At 51.3% G+C, this 17,959-nt stretch overlaps 2 protein-coding genes across 2 annotated transcripts; one reads left to right on the forward strand and one right to left on the reverse strand.

The window, feature by feature from the left end:
- Nucleotides 1-266: 266 nt before the first annotated feature.
- LOC135587527 (protein EXORDIUM-like 5) lies at nt 267-1,691 on the forward strand. The gene has a single exon (XM_065079055.1). The coding sequence runs from the start codon at nt 497-499 to the stop codon at nt 1,541-1,543; it is 1,047 nt and encodes a 348-aa protein (XP_064935127.1). The 5' UTR covers nt 267-496; the 3' UTR covers nt 1,544-1,691.
- A 739-nt stretch (nt 1,692-2,430) lies between these two features.
- On the reverse strand, nt 2,431-5,311 carry LOC135680281 (cation/H(+) antiporter 15-like). The gene is made up of 3 exons (XM_065194161.1): nt 5,105-5,311; nt 3,886-4,959; nt 2,431-3,762 (listed from the first exon to the last, which is right to left on the reverse strand). Exons 1-3 carry the CDS (start codon nt 5,309-5,311, stop codon nt 2,431-2,433), a joined length of 2,613 nt encoding a protein of 870 aa, XP_065050233.1.
- Nucleotides 5,312-17,959: the final 12,648 nt, after the last annotated feature.

A 17,959-nucleotide genomic window follows, 5' to 3' on the forward strand; every position in this document is an offset into this window, starting at 1 on the left:
TAATTGTACGTCATGTTGTTATCGCTCGGCGCATATCTCCTTCGCTGGTACTCTTAAAACACTTTCGGAAATATGACGTGGTGTTTCCGTGACGATACGGACAGAAAACATTTTCTGTTTTACGGGTCCCTGTGCTGCAATTACTCGGCGTCAACGCGAGGAGTTGTAATGCCGTCTCCTGTGCACGAACTTTTGAGGACGCCGTCCATTCTTCGACGGCATTTATTCCTGCTCTAAAGCGAGGGATTTGAATTGCTCGGTGCCCCCACCGCAGCTGTCTCCAGCTCTCCCCTCCATTGCCAGCCCACACCTTTCTCCATCTCTCCCTCTCACTCCATGTCTTCTTCCTTCTCCTCTGCTACCTCTCTCTCACTCCATGTCTTCTTCCTTCTCCTCTGCTACCTCTCTCTCTCGCTCTCTAAATACATATATATGTAGACGCCTTCCCGACTTCTCTCTACCACCGTAGCAGCGAGAGCTCCATAGACCATTGAAGATGATATCTAAGCTCTCCTTCCTTCTCCTCCTCCTTCCCACTCTTCTTCTTGCTGCATCACCTTTTCCTCGTGGCAGCAAAATCAAAGCAGCAACAGCCGATTTTCAGGCGGCAAGGATGAGATCAGCACAGGGAGCAGGCTCCGGCGCGCTGCTGTCGTCGTCCAAGCGCTACGAAGGGTCGTCCGACCTCGTCCACCTGCGCTACCACATGGGCCCCGTCCTCTCCTCCCCCATCAACCTCTATCTCATCTGGTACGGCCCCTGGCCCGCCGCCCACCGGGCCACACTCCGCGACTTCTTGCTCTCCCTCTCCGACCCCTCCCCGCCGCCGCCCTCCGCCGCGCAGTGGTGGTCCACCGTCGCGCTCTACTCCGACCAGACCGGCGCCAACGTCTCCCGCCGCGTCTCCGTCGCGGCCGAGGCCCACCTCCGGGGCCTCCCCCGCGGCGCCTCCCTCACCCGCCTCGGCGTGCAGCTCGTCATCGCCGACGCCCTCGCTTCCGGCTCTCTCCCCGTCGACCACGGCCGCGGCGCCTACCTCGTCCTGACATCCCCCGGGGTCGCCGTCCAGGACTTCTGCCGCGCCGCCTGCGGCTTCCACTACTTCACCTTCCCTTCCCTGGTCGGCCACACCCTCCCCTACGCCTGGGTCGGCCACAGCGGCGTGCAGTGCCCCGACGTGTGCGCTTACCCCTTCGCCGTGCCCACCTACATGACCGGCGTCGGGGCCATGCGCCCGCCCAACGGGGACGTCGGGGTGGACGGCATGGTCAGCGTGCTGGCGCACGAGCTCGCCGAGCTCTCCACCAACCCCCTGGTGAACGCCTGGTACGCCGGGGAGGACCCGACGGCGCCGACCGAGATCGCCGACCTCTGCGAGGGTGTCTACGGCACCGGCGGCGGAGGCGGGTACACCGGGATGGTGAGCAAGGACGAGCTGGGGAGAAGCTACAACCTCAATGGGAGAAACGGGAGGAAGTTCTTGGTGCAGTGGGTGTGGAGCCCTATCGTGAAGGCTTGCAGAGGCCCCAATGCCATGGACTAGAGAACATATTACCGCACTAGATTTACTGCATCCTCATACGATGCAGGCCTGCAATCGATGGAATCCCATTCACTCTATCTCTGTATACTTTTTGTACACATAAGCTGCTGTATCAATAAGAGCTACTGTGTTGTGAGTTTGCATCGCACGTACGGGTCTCCAACATGATTTGGTGTGTTGTTTCTTGCTCTCATATGCTGCCAACTAAATTATTGCTGACAGCAGTGGACTGTTGCTCATTTCATGCATGATCCAAACTAAGCTGGATAGAGCAGGCCATCGAACTGTTCATTTGCCGCCTACATGTTCTACCAGAGCAGACATGCATGAAAGCCCCCATGATCAACTTCGAACAAACTGTATGACATATTCTATATTCTGGTGGCCCTATTAGCATTGTTTTTTTGTTATTTTAGATTTTTGGCTTATGTTTTCGGAAGGCTAACCCAATAGTTGGTCGAAAATTAAAGTAATAGCTGGCAGGATAAGGTGGGGTGAGCAGTGACACCAACATAGGAAGATGATGATGCAACAAGTAGATGTGGCAACCATTAACAATCCGAGGTGGAAATGTTCCACGTAGTTAAAGATCCATTCCACGTGAGTTATATCGGTGGGCGTCAGTCACCATGAGGTTACACTCATAACCTTTCACATTAAATCATTTGGGCATATAATTTATCTGATAATTTCTCGATTCCGAGTTCTTCATAATTGTGGCAAGTTGCGGTTTAAGCGATCCAAGTATTTCCACGTCTAAGCAAAGCATTCATGAACAAGAAAGATGGAGACAAGAAATCTAACGAATGAAAAGGGTGAATTGATGCATGGAAGACCCGAGTAAGAAGAAGAGGTCTGCCTGCCAAAATTGACGCCGCCGCCTGAGATCAAACGCCGGGCATCCATACGTCGTTGAGGCGTCGCTGTCCCGCCTTGTCGTTGGCGCTGCTCAAATACCGCTGCACCGGATCTGGTTTCGGGCTCTCCTGCGCCGCCGTCGACTCCATTGCGACCACGGCCTCCCCGCTCACGTACTGCTGCACCACCAGCACCGACGCCTGCGTCCCGAAGTCGGCCGACACAAGCATGTCCCCGATCGGCCCCAGTTCTGGGTACTCGCTCCACAGCGTCAACCCGGCGAGCAGCGGCGAAGACTCCATCCCTTTCCCTCTCCCCACCACGTACATGCTGTGGACTCCGTTCATCGCGCGGACCGCCGTCACCGTCTCCTCTATGTTGTTGATGACCAGCTCGGTGTACGTGACCGAGTCGTTGGTCACGTGCCTGAGCCGGAACAGGTTCGTGCACTCGTCGTCCAGCTGCCGCTGCATGTTGGCCTCCGCTACCGCGGTCATGGCCGCCCTCTCGCCGGACGCGCATGAGGGAGCGGGGCTCGGCGGCACCATGGCCTCCTCTCCCGGCTGGAACCGGATAACGGTGAGGATGACACCGGGATGCTCCGCCATCCGCGACGAGTACGTCAGCGCCTCGCGGTCGTCGGGCCCGCCGAAGAAGAGGACCGCCACGTGGTGCTGCGCGAGCTGACCCGTGGAGGACCTTCCGACCCCACTAATCCCGCGGTCGACGAGGATGCACACGGTGCAAGGCGAGTGGGCCAGGACGTTCATGTTGACGCTGCGGATGGCCGGGTCGGCCTCCTCGAAGTCCCCGGCCACCGATTGCATCCTGTGGAAGGGGAGGACGATGATGGTGGTGTGGCGGTCCTCGGCGATGTTGAAGATGTCCTCGTGCATAGTGGAGTAAGGGGAGACGGCGGTGACCCACTGGACGGAGACGCCACCGGCCTGCTGCTCGTAGCTCTGGAAGGGTGCTACGATATGATCCGCCTGCAGGGCGCATCCCGATGATTTGGACCCGACCTTCTCCTGGGTGTGCTTTGAGCTGGCCTGGTGGACGATCATCATCGCCGCGCCACGGCCAGTGAGCTCCAAGAGGTGGACGACGTAGACGAAGACCGGGGAGCGCTTGGTGGGGTTGGACATCTGGAGAAGGCTGATGATGGAGGGGACATTGCGGGCTGTATACACGCACGCCACCATCCGCAGCTCCGAGTCCGGCCGGCACTGCTGCAGGTTCCGCCGCTTGTACGCGGCGCGGCTCCGCGAGGTCTTGTGAAAGATCTCCAACGCCGGACCTATGACCGCGGTCGTCAAGATGTATCCAAGCACCATCATGGTGTACGTTCGCTCATCCAAGATCTGCATGCATCATCATCATCATCGACCCACCATCATAATCGGCCCATTGGATCGACGAGCGAGGCGCGGTAATCGATTAGAAACAGTACCGCGATGTCGAAGTCAGAGTAGGCGATGGCGTACCCCTTTTTGTTTGCCGATGTTGAGGATGATCATATCGATGGAGCCTTTGGTGTTCATGAGGAGTCCGAGAGACAAGCCCCGGGAAGCCGGCATGGAATAGTACTGAGCAATGAGCAAGTTGCTGCCCAGCTTGGCCACGAAGCAGAGCACCATGATTACGGTCAGTGCGGCGACAAACGCCGCGCCCTGCTCGTCGTCCATCGTGATGACGGACACGTTAGCCTTGAAGCCGCTGCCGCCGAAGTAGATCGGCAACAGGAGGCCGACCACGAAGTCCTCCAGCTTGTTCCTCAACTCCGTGGTGAGCGCCCCTTGCGGCATCAACAGACCAAAGACGAAGGCGCCGAAGACGGATGGGAAGCCGATGACGTCCGCGATCAGCCCGGCCGCCAGCACTCCGGTGGCGACGATGGTGATGTGGGCGTCGCTGACGGCCTCGCCCTCCGGCGTCCTCTGCACAGTCCAATTCATGATCGGCAGCACCACCAACCAGCAGATCAGCCCTAAGCCAATGCCCGACAGCATGATCCACAGAGGCGCGAACGCCGAAGACCTGTATAGGTCTACGACGTCGGGACTAACGCCGTATGAGGGGAGAAGGACGCTTCCCGCGAGGAAGACCCAGGCCGTCAATTCAGAGAGGACGGCGGGGGGCACGACGAGCTGGCCGAGTTCGTCGTTCAGGAGCTTGAGTTCCGCTAGGAGCCGGACGAGAACCGGGAACGCCGTGACACCCATGGCAGCGCCGATGAAGGCGACGTGCGCCAAGTAGCTGACGTACTCCGGGGGCTGCAGGTTCATCGCGTGGGCTACTAGGACGGTGATGACGATGGGAACGGCCATGTTGACCGTCGCGATCGCTACCACCTTCTTCTTCATTGCCGCCACCATTTGAATGTCGAACTCGGCGCCGATCAGGAAGAGGTAGTAGGTGATGCCAAGCGTCGACATCGCCTCCAGCTGACGGTAGCTCGCCGGCGGAAATAGTATATCACCCAACGGGAGCGGCTTGCCTCCCTCGCCCCCGCTGAAAGTGATATTCCGGAGCCCCGTTGGCCCCAGGAGGACGCCAGCCTGCCCATGACACACAAAAACATGTCAGAGCTACATCAAATAATCGTCGGAGAATCCTCCATCGTGCATCGCACGCCGTCATCGCAAGAATTCTTGCATTAACGGACAGCGAAATCGGAAATGGAATTCACGGGGAGATGCCCACGAGGATCTCGGCGATAACTCTGGGTTGTCGGAGGGGTTTCAGCAGGAAGGCCAAGCCGCGTGAGATCGCCACCACCAGGACCATCTGCCAGAGCAGGACAGGCAAGGAGTAGCTGTAGAAGGGCTTCGATTGCCAGACTCCGCCGCCGACTATGTTGTCTGGGCGATAGCAGAACGTGATGGGCTCCGTTGTATTGTCCCCGTCCATCGAATTCCAGACGACAAAGAAGACAACAAGCTCTCTCCTCCTCCTCCTTGTGGTTGCAGAGCCACCGCCACGGGGAAATGGAACAATTCGAGGGGTCGGAAGCCGTCCATGTCTTCTTAATGGGAAAGTGAAGAAGACGGTTGGATTACTGTTGCTCGGCTTGTAATTAGGCAGCTGATCGCAACTTTTGCCTCGAAGTCAAACTGGTTAGATTCCGTCCGTCGACGGAATGGCGGTTAAGATCAACGGACGGGCGGCCGTTTGGTCGTGACAGTAGTTATGCCCGGGTGGCAGCCTCCTTTTCCTCCGCCATTCCCCGCAACCGCGAGGCTGCCGCGCCGTAATAAGCAAGAAGACAACTGTAACTTGGAGCCACCTGTCCAGAATAACGGTACAAATATTATTAACCGAGCTTGTTGGCTATTTACTTGTGTTCCTAATGTGATGGGATTAGAACCAATAACGACGTGTCCGGGTCGAATTCAGATCAGGGCTAACTAAATAGATCCGATTATCAAGATCCGTATCTGCGCCGCTCATGGTCTCGCGTCGCCCGCCAATTGACACCCGTGCGCCTGGCCTTCGTACGTGCTCGTAGCAGCGAGTCTCCGGGCAGCTAAGGCATCGCGGTCGGTGGTCGGACGGGCGGCGTGCACGTGCGGACCGGCTTGCACCTGCGTGCTGTGTTCGACGTGAGCCTGCAGCAGCAGTCTCTGCCTGAGCCGTGTCATACATGTTTGCTAGGGTAGCAGTCAGTGATGGAATAATTGGAGAAACGTGTGTCGGTACTTTGTGTATGTAAAGCATGCCGAAGATGAAGTCAAAGCATCCGGTTTATGTTAATAGTGTTAGATTTTGTGATCCGGATAAGATAGATATAATATAATTAATTAAATTCTGAATATATATTGGTTAAAAAGTTTACTAAAGTAAGATTTTTCAGTAGATAATTTTGATAAAAGAATTTTTTTTAATTATTTATTTTAGGTCTTCTATTTTTATCTATAAATAGATATGACTTTTAGGGATTAAACACGGACGGAATACGAGAAACAAAGATTATACTTGAGAGATTAAAATTTATTTTTTAAATTTTTAAATTATTAATTTAAGTAGTTGTATGAAAAGATAATAATAGAGAAGAATCATCTAGTTCTTTTCGTAGATTCGTATTGACCTGGATGATGATATTTTTATAAATGATTTTTTTCATATGATTATATAATTAAATTTAATTTTAATTTTAATATAAAAAATTAATATTATATTTAATATAATATATTATAGATTTTATGTTTATAATTGGTATCGGAATTAGGTTCTTAGGATCAAATATATTATATTTATTATTTTTTATTTATGATATATGAATGATTCTTATTCTTCAATGATTGTGAAGCAGTAATGATCATAGTCGATCGTATTGCATACAATCAACGATTATACTATATTCGGTAATGTGCACGTCACAACGTAGCAGGCGACAATACCGCACCTATGCGATGGTCGCATAAGGGCAAACAATCACATCAGGTGGTGGTCGTGAGCGAGTAGGCTGTGCACAGGTGGCTATCACGCACTAACAGTAGCCATGACTAGTTGTGCATAGGCAACAGCTATGCATGAGCAACAGCGCTCAGGTAGCAGCCACTTACTAGCGGGAACCGTAGTAGTAGCCATGCACAGGCAGGGACAACGCTATGCACGGGCAACGGTAGCACCACACACGTAGGCGACAGCGGTGCTGTAGATTAGGTTATTGGTAAAAATTATAGTTTTGTTATAGGGTTTCTTTTTGGTCAAATTATAGTTTTACCCTTATGTATTTTATTAATATCCTTTATTTTTTTTTACAATTCTACCCTTTAAAAATCTCATAATTTCAATTTATATCATGTCAAATATTTATAGTTTTACCCTAAGAATTTCTAATTTATATTCTTAATTATAAAATTGATAAATATGATTTATTATAATTATGATTAAATTTAATCATGATTATATTTTGATTATTTGATTGGATTTAATTTTGATTAAAAAAATATAAATTATGATTTATTTTTATAGTTTTCTCATATAAATTATTGATTATATTTTTATATGTGGTAAATAAAATTTAATTATTATTCTTATATCTTCATTTGGTTATTCATATATATATATATATTTGAAATTGTAAAATAATATTCATCTTTCATAAAGGTATGATTTATATGTTATCATGATTATCATTCGAGTTTTTTTTTTACTGATTAATGTTAAATAATTATTATAGTTATTATTCTATTATTGAACTGCTTAGTATAAATTAAATTGAAGAAATTTGATAAATATTATTTGTAACTTATCTCCTTAAGTTTTTTCTGACTTGTAGTTGTCAATGTGGTTTGGGATAATAGGCTTTTATGATGTACATTACAATAAAAGTTTTATTATTTATAAGATATTTTAAATTATATTTTATATTATTGTATTGGTCTAGTAGTCACCAAAGTGACTTAGACTAATAACTTATAAAAGAATATTAAGGAATCAGTCCTAAATGATATTAAGGAAATAAGATTCACAATGACACATATAATTATGAGATTTAGATAATTCGAAAGGAGAAACTACATCAAATAATTATGTGATGGGGTAGGATGATACTATTTTGGATATCCTTATAGTTTAGGTTATATACTCAAAAGGTAACAATACTATTCCATAAGGATAGTATCAATCCTCCATTGATGATCTTGAGTGAACACTAGATATATCAATATTTCACCCAAAGGTATAATATAGATGATATCAATAGTTTATCAATTTTTTTAAAAAAATTCAAAGTATTAATATTATTTTATATTTTATATTTTTGTAGTGGTACTTTTGTCCATACATTCTTATACTTCTAGTGTCCTTCTATTATCTGGATCAAATTATTCAGAATAGTTAAAGCATATGCAATTTACACTTGGTGTTTTAGATCTTGATTTAGTATTATTTGTTGAAAAGCTTGTAAACTTGTGTTGGTGTAAACAACTTCTTAGCTGTGGCCTCGGGGTCGACGTGGCTCGGTTCAGGTCCGGATGATAGGTCGCCGTTTCCTTCAGGAAGGGGCTCCTTGCCGACGCGCCCAAAGAGGGGTGCTTCGCCTTCGTCCTTGCACGCAAGTCGGGTCGGGATGCTCGACCCGACCCCTCTGATGGTTAAGTTAGACGTTGATCGTGGAAGTCCCCCTCCTCCCGTTTAGAATGCAAGGATCTTTATAGGCGAGTTCGGTGTTACCTAATGTGCCTGCTCGCAGGGGGTAGGATCGTACCTTCTAATGACGTCTGACATCGCTGTTGGCGTGACATGCGGGATCGAGCCTGAGCGGTCATTAATGGGCCTCGGTTGGCGTTACGACCCATGTCAGCTACGCGCTGTCAGTCCGACATGGGTGCCTGGCGTTAGCGGGCGTCACGCAAGTCTTATCGTAATTATCACCCTCATCATACTCCCCCCCCCCAAAGGAAGCTATGCGTCAGTTGCCGAAATGGGGGGGTCTGAGGCATGGCTTCAGTTTTAAAGAACTTTCTCCGTCGGTCGAAGGCTGGTTCGCCGCCCTGGGCGCATAGATCGTGGCGCTTAGCCATCGAGGAAGGTTGGGCGTGCCGTTACGGTGCTGGGTAGTAAGTGGCCGAGGAACCTCGAAGAACGACTCGTAGGTCAGATCGGGCTCGGCCGTAGGGGTGGTGGCCCTCTCAGGCAAGCAGGTTGCGTAGGCATGGCCTCGGTTAACATGCAACTGAGGAGCACGACTCAGGCGGGTGGGCCGAGGAGCTGAACTCGGGCGAGCAGGCCGCGCATGCGTGGTTTCGGGTGATGCGAGGCCGAAGAGCACGATACAGGCGGTTGTTGCCGAGGAGCTGAGCTTGGGCGAGCGAGCCACGCAGATGTGGTTTCGGGCGACTTGAGGCCGAAGAGCACGACACAGGCGGTTGCTGCCGAGGAGCTGAACTCGGGCGAGCAAGCCGCGCAGATGTGGTTTCGGGCGATGTGAGGCCGAAGAGCACGATACAGGCGGCTGCTGCCGAGGAGCTACTTCGAGTAGATTTGTTTATGCTATGCTGCAAGAGGTGCGGGTGGCCGGGTAATCTTTGGTCTGTTCGGAAGTCCAGGGGACGAACCTTTTCGTGAATCGCCAGTTTTCGAGAAGACCGGCGACTCAAGCCCGTTGTTTGCCATGTGTAAAGCACCCGTTGGTCATTTTGTCAAGCTGTATTTATGACGGAATGACGTTTGCGTCATCCCGATGCGACATGTCCGGGAAGGGAAAGAGTCGGTGTTTTTGGCGGGATTTTGTCTATAAATAGTGTGCGGCTAGCCCCTCGAATGTCTCCTCACTTGTTTCTATTCTACCTCTTCGTACTTCATCATTTCGTTTGCGCCGATCGCTCTTCTTCTTTTTCAAAAGGTCGGTAAGGATGGTGCCTTCTTCCCCTTCCTCTTCGTCCTCTTCCTCGGCTAAAGGCGAGCAAACGGCGGTTGTGTCGAACCCCGACTCGTCTTCCGATGAACAGGCGGCCCAGGCCCTTGAGGCCCTGATGTGGCCACATGACCTCAACTCCACCGTGAGCGAGTCATCGCTCAGTCACCTCCGGGACCTCTACGGCATCCCGGAGGAGTTTTCCCTCCATGCTCCCGAGCCCGGCCAATGGGCGTATGACCCGATTCCTAGGGGTTTCGCCCTTACCCTTGATGCCTTTGAGGTCGGGTTACGCCTCCCCTTGCACCCCATCATAACTTTGTGTATCTCATGGTGGCGTATCTCCCCATCCCAGATGGCGCCCAACTCTTGGTGCTATCTGGTGGCATTCCTGGGGGAGTGCCACTACGCTAACATCACCCCGACCCGATCCCTCTTCCTTTCTTGTTTCCGGCTTTCCAAGAGGTCGGGGGGTTACTATCTGTCCGCCCGGGTGGGTTTTCGAGTGAGCGGGGCTCCTTCCAGTAATAAAGGATGGAAGGGGCGCTTCTTTTTTGTCAGCCGCTCGGAGGACTGGGGGTTCGGGCTTCGATGGGTGGCGCGCGTAATAGATAACACCACCCTGGGTCTGGACGATGGGGAGCGCCGAGAGCTCCAGAGGCTTAAAGAGATCCTTCCAGCCTCAAGAGCCATTCGGAATATGTCCGAGCAGTGGTTGGTCGAGGCGGGTCTTAGCCCGATGCCTCGAGGTATGCCCTAAGGGGTAGCTTTAGGGTTTCTTTTAGGGATTAACTAGTCAGCTGACCACTGTTGGTGCTCTTGTGCAGAGATGGTGGTCCTCTGAGATCTTCGTGGGGGGAAGACCCCGACGGCCCCGTCCACTCATTAGCCGACTGAGGCGAGGGCTGGCTCGAGAGAGGCCCCAGTGGATGTTGAGGCCGGTCGTCCTCGGAAGAAGGCGAAGACCTCCTCGGCAAAAGCCGCTGGGGAGTCAACGGCTCGGCCAGCGGGGGCCGTCGTTACCCCGGCCGAACGCGCCAAGAGAAGCCTCGGGCGGGGTGAAGCCAGCACAAGCAAGGAGGCGGCGAGGAAGGCCCCTCGAGAGCCCTCCATCCGTGAGCTTTGCCGCCTCCAAGCCCGGGGGGGAGACGAGCCCTACCTGGCGCGGTCAATGGGTGATCTTCCTCCGGGCGAGCCCTTTGACCCACTGACGGCCCGCTGGGAAGGCCTTTCTCGGGGCTGCCGGGTGTGGGCCGACGGGGATTCTGCGGTCGGGTTCGTCCGCGGAGGGCTGCATCCCGACATAGCTCGGGATCTGTACACCCTGCCCTCGGAGGTTCTCCTTGTTAGGTCTGCTAAGTCGCTGCTGTGGGTAAGTGTCATTCCGCTGGTTTGGTTGCGTGTGTTCGGTTAGCTCTCGTTTTAACTTGTTTGTCTGTAGGGCACTCACTATGCCGCGGCACTGATGGACCGCGTTCGCGACGCGGGGCGGGTCATCGACATTTTGAGTGATCGCAACGCTGACCTCCGGAAGCAGGTGGAGGAGGTCCGCGCCGGGGCGACTCCTGAGGCGGTTGCAGCAGCCGAGCAGCGCGCCTCGGATTTGGACGCGGAGGCGACGCGCCTTCGGTCTGAGCTCAAGGCATCCGAGGAGCGGAATAAGGAGCTTCAGATGCATCTGAAGGCGTCGGTGGCCGAGGCTCGTTCGACAAGGGGGGAGTCGATTGAGCTAATCCGACGGTTAGAGGAAGTGCGTGCTAAGGCGCGGGGGGCTACCGAGGCCCTTGCCGTCGAGATCCGTAAAAGGCCAGAGAAGGATAAGAAATTGATCGAGGACTACAAAGATTCCTTGGGCTTTTAGCTTGGCCTTGTCCGGACCGGGCGGGTCTCGTATGAATTCGGGTACTGGATCGCCCTTGCCCATTTCAAGGCGTGCCACCTTGGCCTGGAGGTCGCGGAGGATCCTTTCGACTCCTTCCCCGAGGACATGAGCGTCGATATGCCGGACGAAGTCCCTTTCGACAACAGCCCCGACGCCCCTGAGGAATAAACGTAGGAGTCCCTATATTTTTCTTTTTTCCACTGATGTAATGCGTTTCTCGAAAAATAACATAGTTGCTTTTATCCTCATCATACTCGTGTGTCTTTTTCCCTACTTGTGGTTTGCCGATCACTGATGCGATGTGTTATCTGATGTCGTAATATTTATGGAAAGAACTTTTTGAGATTTTGTGAGTTCCAAGTCCTTGGCAAAGCGTGGCCCTGCATCGTCGCAAGTCGGTACGTACCAACCCTAACAACTTCGATCACCCTATAAGGGCCCTCCCAATTGGGAGCTAACTTACCACGTGCTCGGGTTGGGTTGCTAACTTCAGCCTTGCGTAAGACCAAGTCACCCAGCCTAATTGGTCGAGGTCGCACCCTGCGGTTATAGATTCTTGCGACGGCCCTTTTATAAGAGAGGTCTTTCAGGTGCGCGTCAGCGCGCCGCTCCTCGAGTAGATCGAGATCAGCTCGCAGTCCCGAAGCCGATACTCCTTCGTCAAATCCTACCGTCCTCGGGGTAGGGAAAACCATTTCGGGAGGCAAGACTGCCTTGGTCCCAAATGAGAGGCTGTAAGGGGATTCTCCGGTCGCGATCTTGGGGGTGGTCCGCAAGGACCACGGGATACTGGGGAGCTCGTCCACCCAAGCTGATTGGGCCGCAGACACTCTCCTCTTGAGTCCATTTAGAATAGACCGGTTAGTGACTTCGGCTAACCCGATTGTCTGGGGATGGGCCACAGAGCTGAACCTCAGCTCAATCCCGTAGTTCGCACAGAACTCCTGGAACCGAGCACTGGTGAACTGGGATCCGTTGTCCGTGATGACGGCTTTAGGCAAGCCAAATCGAGTCACGATGTTTTTCCAAACGAATTTCTCCACTTGCCGCTCCGTGATCGTTGCTAGTGGCTCGGCTTCGACCCATTTGGTGAAGTAATCCACGCCCACGACGATGTATCGTCATTGCCCAGACGCCGGGGGAAAAGGACCGAGGAGATCCAATCCCCATTGCGCGAACGCCCACGCGCAGTCGATGGGGGACAGAGGGACCGCCGGCTGCTTGGGCGTGCGGGCATGCCTCTGGCAGGGCCCGCACCGCTGCACGTAGATTCTGGCGTCGTGGGACATGGTGGGCTAGTAGTACCCTTGATGGAGGATTTTGTAGGCCAGGGTCCGAGCAGCAATATGCTCCCCGCAGATCCCCTCATGGACCTCAGCGAGGACCGCCTTCGCTTCGTTAGGCTCGAGGCATCGCAGCAGGGGCTGTGAGAAGGATCGCTTGTAGAGCCGTCCGTTCACCTCAGAATACCATGCTTGCGTTCGGCGAATGCGGCGCGCCGCGGCTTCGTCGTCGGGAAGAATCCCATTGCGTTTGAAGAGCAACATCTCCTGTACCCACGTGGCGCGTGCTTCGGCCGGAGTTACAGCCGAAACCGAGATGGCGCGGAAGGGGAGATCTTTAACCTCGGAGCGGTTTCCGTGGTCTGGTCCTGAAGCCATTTTCGCCAACTCATCGGCTCGTTCATTTTGGCTCCTCGGCACCCTGGATAACGTGAAGTGGGAGAATTTGGAGGCTAGGCTTTTTACCTCTGCCAAGTACCTCGCCATGGTCGGTTCTCTGGCTTCGTACCCACCGCTAAGTTGCTCAGCGACGAGCTGCGAGTCAGTGAAGACGTGGATGGCGTCCACCTGCATTTCAAGGGCCAGCTTGAGTCCTGCTAAGAGCGCCTCGTATTCGGCTTCATTGTTGGTTGCCCGGAACCCGAAGCGGAAGGACCATTCAAACGAGCGTCCGTCGAGGGCCGAGAGAACCAACCCCGCACCGGCGCTGCAGGAGGTAGCCGAGCCGTCCACGCGTAGGTCCCACGCCTCCATTGACTGCTCGGGGCTTCCATTCCCATCTTCAACCAGTTCCGCGATGAAGTCGGCCATGGACTGGGCTTTGATAGCGGTCCTCAGAACGTAACGTATTGTCACGGACTTAGCTGGTTTTGCCTAAGTCGTGCGGCACCCTTGCGTGTCCGTCCGCAAATGTCAGCCTCCCCGAAGCCTCCCATTGTCCCTTAGGACCACCAAAAGAGAGAACGGGTTAGAGAGAACGCCTCAATCGGGATCCACAAGCAAACATCTCCGAAAAATACTTCATAGACAATGCAAATTACAAACAGACTTTTACAAGCTCTGAACAGTGGCACAACAAAGGGTAAAATGGTCCATTATAGACCGAGAATCTCTCGCACGTGTCCACATGACACAACCTTTATTTACAAGCCTAAAGAGGCTACCAACTCAACTAAAATGGGACTATTAAGCCTTCGGCCGCCCCTCTACATGTTGTACAAGGCATGAACATGCTAAAAGACACGGACATACATAAGCATTACATCAAACATCTTGTTTAGAAGTTTGTCCGTGACATTCTCCCCCACTTATTCCTTCGACGTCCTCATTGAAGCCTTTGTCGACATTGCAACTCCTCGCCTTTGCTGAGTCTTCAATCTCCTGCTCCAGCTACAATGCGCCTCTTAGCTCCTAGCTGCTCTCCGCTGCTATTTTTGAGTAGTCGAACCTTTGATCTGCCATGCTGCATCAACTCACCAATGACTCTGACTCTGGTGTGGGGTTGGCTGAGTTGTGTTGATCCCTGTTGGTTCCTGCGGATCCTCCAGATGAAGGAAAAGACCATCCTTACTACGCCAGTCTCTTAAATGCCTCATGCTGCTTGAACTGGGTGGATGCTTGTTGGAGCTTTAATGAGCATCGTCTCGTAAACTTATGAAGTTTTGGGTCCTTCCTCCACCAAATTTGCTCATTGACTCTTCTTTCACTTAGTTGTCACATCCAAGTAGGTTCGCATCACTTCCGCTTTCGATTGGCATTTCATTGGGAAATGAAGCGGACAATCTACTCTCAGTAACACTGATCACCGTTGGTGAGGATTTGACAACTATTGTCTTCCATTATCTTCGAATGGTCTTTGAACATGTGCAGAGCTCCTCTGCTAGATAGATAAGAGAATTGGGGTACTCGGTTTCGCCCATTCTCTTAAGAGTTGAGAAGGCAAAGGTTACTTGACTTCGCCCGCCTCCTCGAGGTTGTACTCCATGCATCGAGCTGGTTACTAGCCTTCGCCTGCTCTTTGCTCACACTTCTGAAGCACTTGAAGTGTTTTCACTCCTTGCGTTGAGTTAGTTACTATGATTCACCTTCTCAATGCCATCGAACTTCTGGAATGCAGGAAGTTTTCACCCCAACTTGGAGTAATTCTCTCATAGGTTTGGTCGCCTCTGGGATTGTACCGTCTTCTCCATCAACCCTACCGCCTACTCCACTGAGTAGCTAAGGTACAGCACTGCGTACTGCCTGCTTCGTTCCTTGGTTATGCACTCTTGCATGACCCGAAGTCCTTCACTTTCGGCTAACTTGATGAGAAGCTCATTGACACCGGTCTGACGAAGTTCCTCGGCCTCTGCCCTTCAGCCTTGTCTCGGTACTTGGAGATTGCCTCTGCATGCTCCACCTCCTCGGCCCCTTTCACGACCAAGCGCTCTCCCTCATGAGAGCAAGGGATCAATGACTTTCACGGAAGTCCCGCCTCTACGGTACCATGGCGCTACCATGCCCATGGCCCTACTATCCGTCGCCTCGCATCTGCATCCCTTTTCTTTATGATCAGTAGATATGTCTTCATGGCACTCCTCTGAGTCCACCTCCATTCTAACTGATGCTTGATTTTGTGTAGCTAAGTCCCTCTGGACTTGTCGTCGCTTCCTCGCCCCTTTCAACCCCCTGCTTCAACACCTCTGTGTTCTCCAAGCAGTCCGTTTGGTCGATGGAAAGATAGACTGCAACTCCCATGCATGGCTTCTGCCATCACGTTGTCGGGTTTGCACCAATTCTGTTCTCTTTAGCTTCCTTGGTAGCAACGTTCGCTTACTCGACCTTGTCCTCTAACTTGCCGGGCTCCCTTAAGCGAATATGAGCTCTGGAGCAGTCCAACTCTCCAACTACTTCGATCATACCTCTGCATAATCAAGTCCCTCCCATGGAACTCACTGGTACTTACATCCGAACTTTTCCCTTGGTGGAACCTGTTATGATCAAGAGCACTAAGAGGGGGTGGTGAATTAGTGCAGCGGAAATCTTACAACGATAAAGCACGTTCGAACGATAAAAATGATTTCGGTGTGAAAGCCGATTCTAAGATTACTTTAACTTAAGATTAAGCAAGATGATGTTAAAATCAATCTATGAAGGCAGTTTGCAGTTATGATGAAAACCAGAGTGTAAGTGCAAACTGAAATACGACGTTCGTACGAAGAAGCTGATTTACGTCTAAATGCTGATTCGTAAATCACTTGATTAGGCGAGATGCAGTTTAAGCAAGTATATAAAGGCAGTTTGCAGTTATGATTGAAATCAAAACGTAAATGCAAACTGAAATATGATGATCGTACGAAAAAATAGATTTACGTCTAAACGCTGATTCGAAAGTGCAAAGCTTGAAACCCGATCGTATATACGCAGAAAGCAGTAAGCTTTAGAGGAGGTTTGCAGTAAAGATAATATGCTCAAAGTAAATGCAAACCGAGATTTAGAGTGGTTCGGTCAATCTTGACCTACTCCACTTTTGGCTTCCTCCACCGACGAGGTTACCGACGTCAACTAGATGCCTTCCTTCAATAGGCGAAGGCCAACCACCCTTTTACAGTTTCACTCCTTTTGACGGGCTTAGGAGACAACCCTTACAGAATTTTCTCTCCTCCCTTTACAACTCAGAACTTGGAAGAACAGAGGGAGAAGAACTTTTGGCATTTACAACAATTTTGAGCTCTAAGAATCACAGAAAAAGATCAAGATTTCGGTGTTAGTTCCTTGCTCTTTCAGTGCTAAATGGGTGGGGTATTTATAGGCCCTAACCCAGTTCAAATTTCGAGCTCAAAACTGTCAATTCCCGGAATTCCGGGATCAGGCGGTTGCACCTCCTGACTGGAGCGGTTGCACCGCCAGGCAGAGCTCGAAGACTGAGCCTCTAGGCGGTGCTACCTCCTGTCAGGGGCGGTTGCACCTACTGACAGAGCTCGAAGACCGAGCTTAGGCAGTTGCACCTCCTGACTGAGGCGGTTGCACCGCCTGGCAGAGCTCGAAGACCGAGCTCAGGCGGTGCCACCTCCTATCAGGGGAGGTTGCACCGCCCAGTCTCGCTCGGAGACTGAGCCCCAGGCGGTGCCGCCGCCTGGCTGGAGCGGTTGCACCTCCCAGTCTCGCTCGGAGACTGAGCCCAAGCGATGCAACCTCCTACCTTGGGCGGTTCAACCGCATGGCAGAAATCAGGGTCCGAATGGGTTGATCCATTCGGCCCAATTTGGGTTTTTCAGGGGCCCAATTGCCCCAAGATTAAGTTAATGGGATCACCTCCCATTTCCAACTTAATCATTGTGCTAACTATGATTTTTACTAAGACATTTACTGCAACTTGCTCCGGTGCATCAATCGCTTCTTCCGGCGAACTTCCGTCGATCATCCGATGATCCCTCGGTGATGCTCCTGCGGACTTCCGGCAAACTCCTGGACTTGCGACGATTCACTTGGCGAGTTCCAACGAGCTTCTTTGGCAAGCTTGTGGACTTCTCGGATTTGTTCCTGCAGAACCTCCGACGACTGTCCGAACTTTCGTCAAACTCTCGAACTCCCAACATGATCATTGTCTTGACTCCGGCGCAACTCCTGCTGCATGTCTTACTTTCATCATAGTTAATCCTGCACACTTATCTCAACATATAGATTAGATAACAAATGACAATTGACTTCATCATCAAAATCTGAGATTCAACAATCTCCCGCTTTTTGATGATGACAATCAATTGATAATGGAGTTAACCTTAACTCCCCCTGTCTATATGCCATACTTGAGATAAGTCATTCTTGAATTCAAAACCTAAGAATTCAAGAGACATATTGATAAGTTAAAATCATTTGAACTTATCAATACTCCCATCATGATTTTCATCATGATGTATCTCTTTGAAGATGATGTCAAGGCTTGACATTCATTTTCAAATATAACAAGTTTGAATGATGGTAATAGTAGCAATTCATCATATTGTACGATATCAACATGTAAAGCTGCGAAGTAAGATTTTGATATCATT

This window comes from Musa acuminata, chromosome BXJ1-8 (genome assembly GCF_036884655.1).
Source record: "Musa acuminata AAA Group cultivar baxijiao chromosome BXJ1-8, Cavendish_Baxijiao_AAA, whole genome shotgun sequence".
Taxonomy (NCBI): Eukaryota; Viridiplantae; Streptophyta; class Magnoliopsida; order Zingiberales; family Musaceae; genus Musa; species Musa acuminata.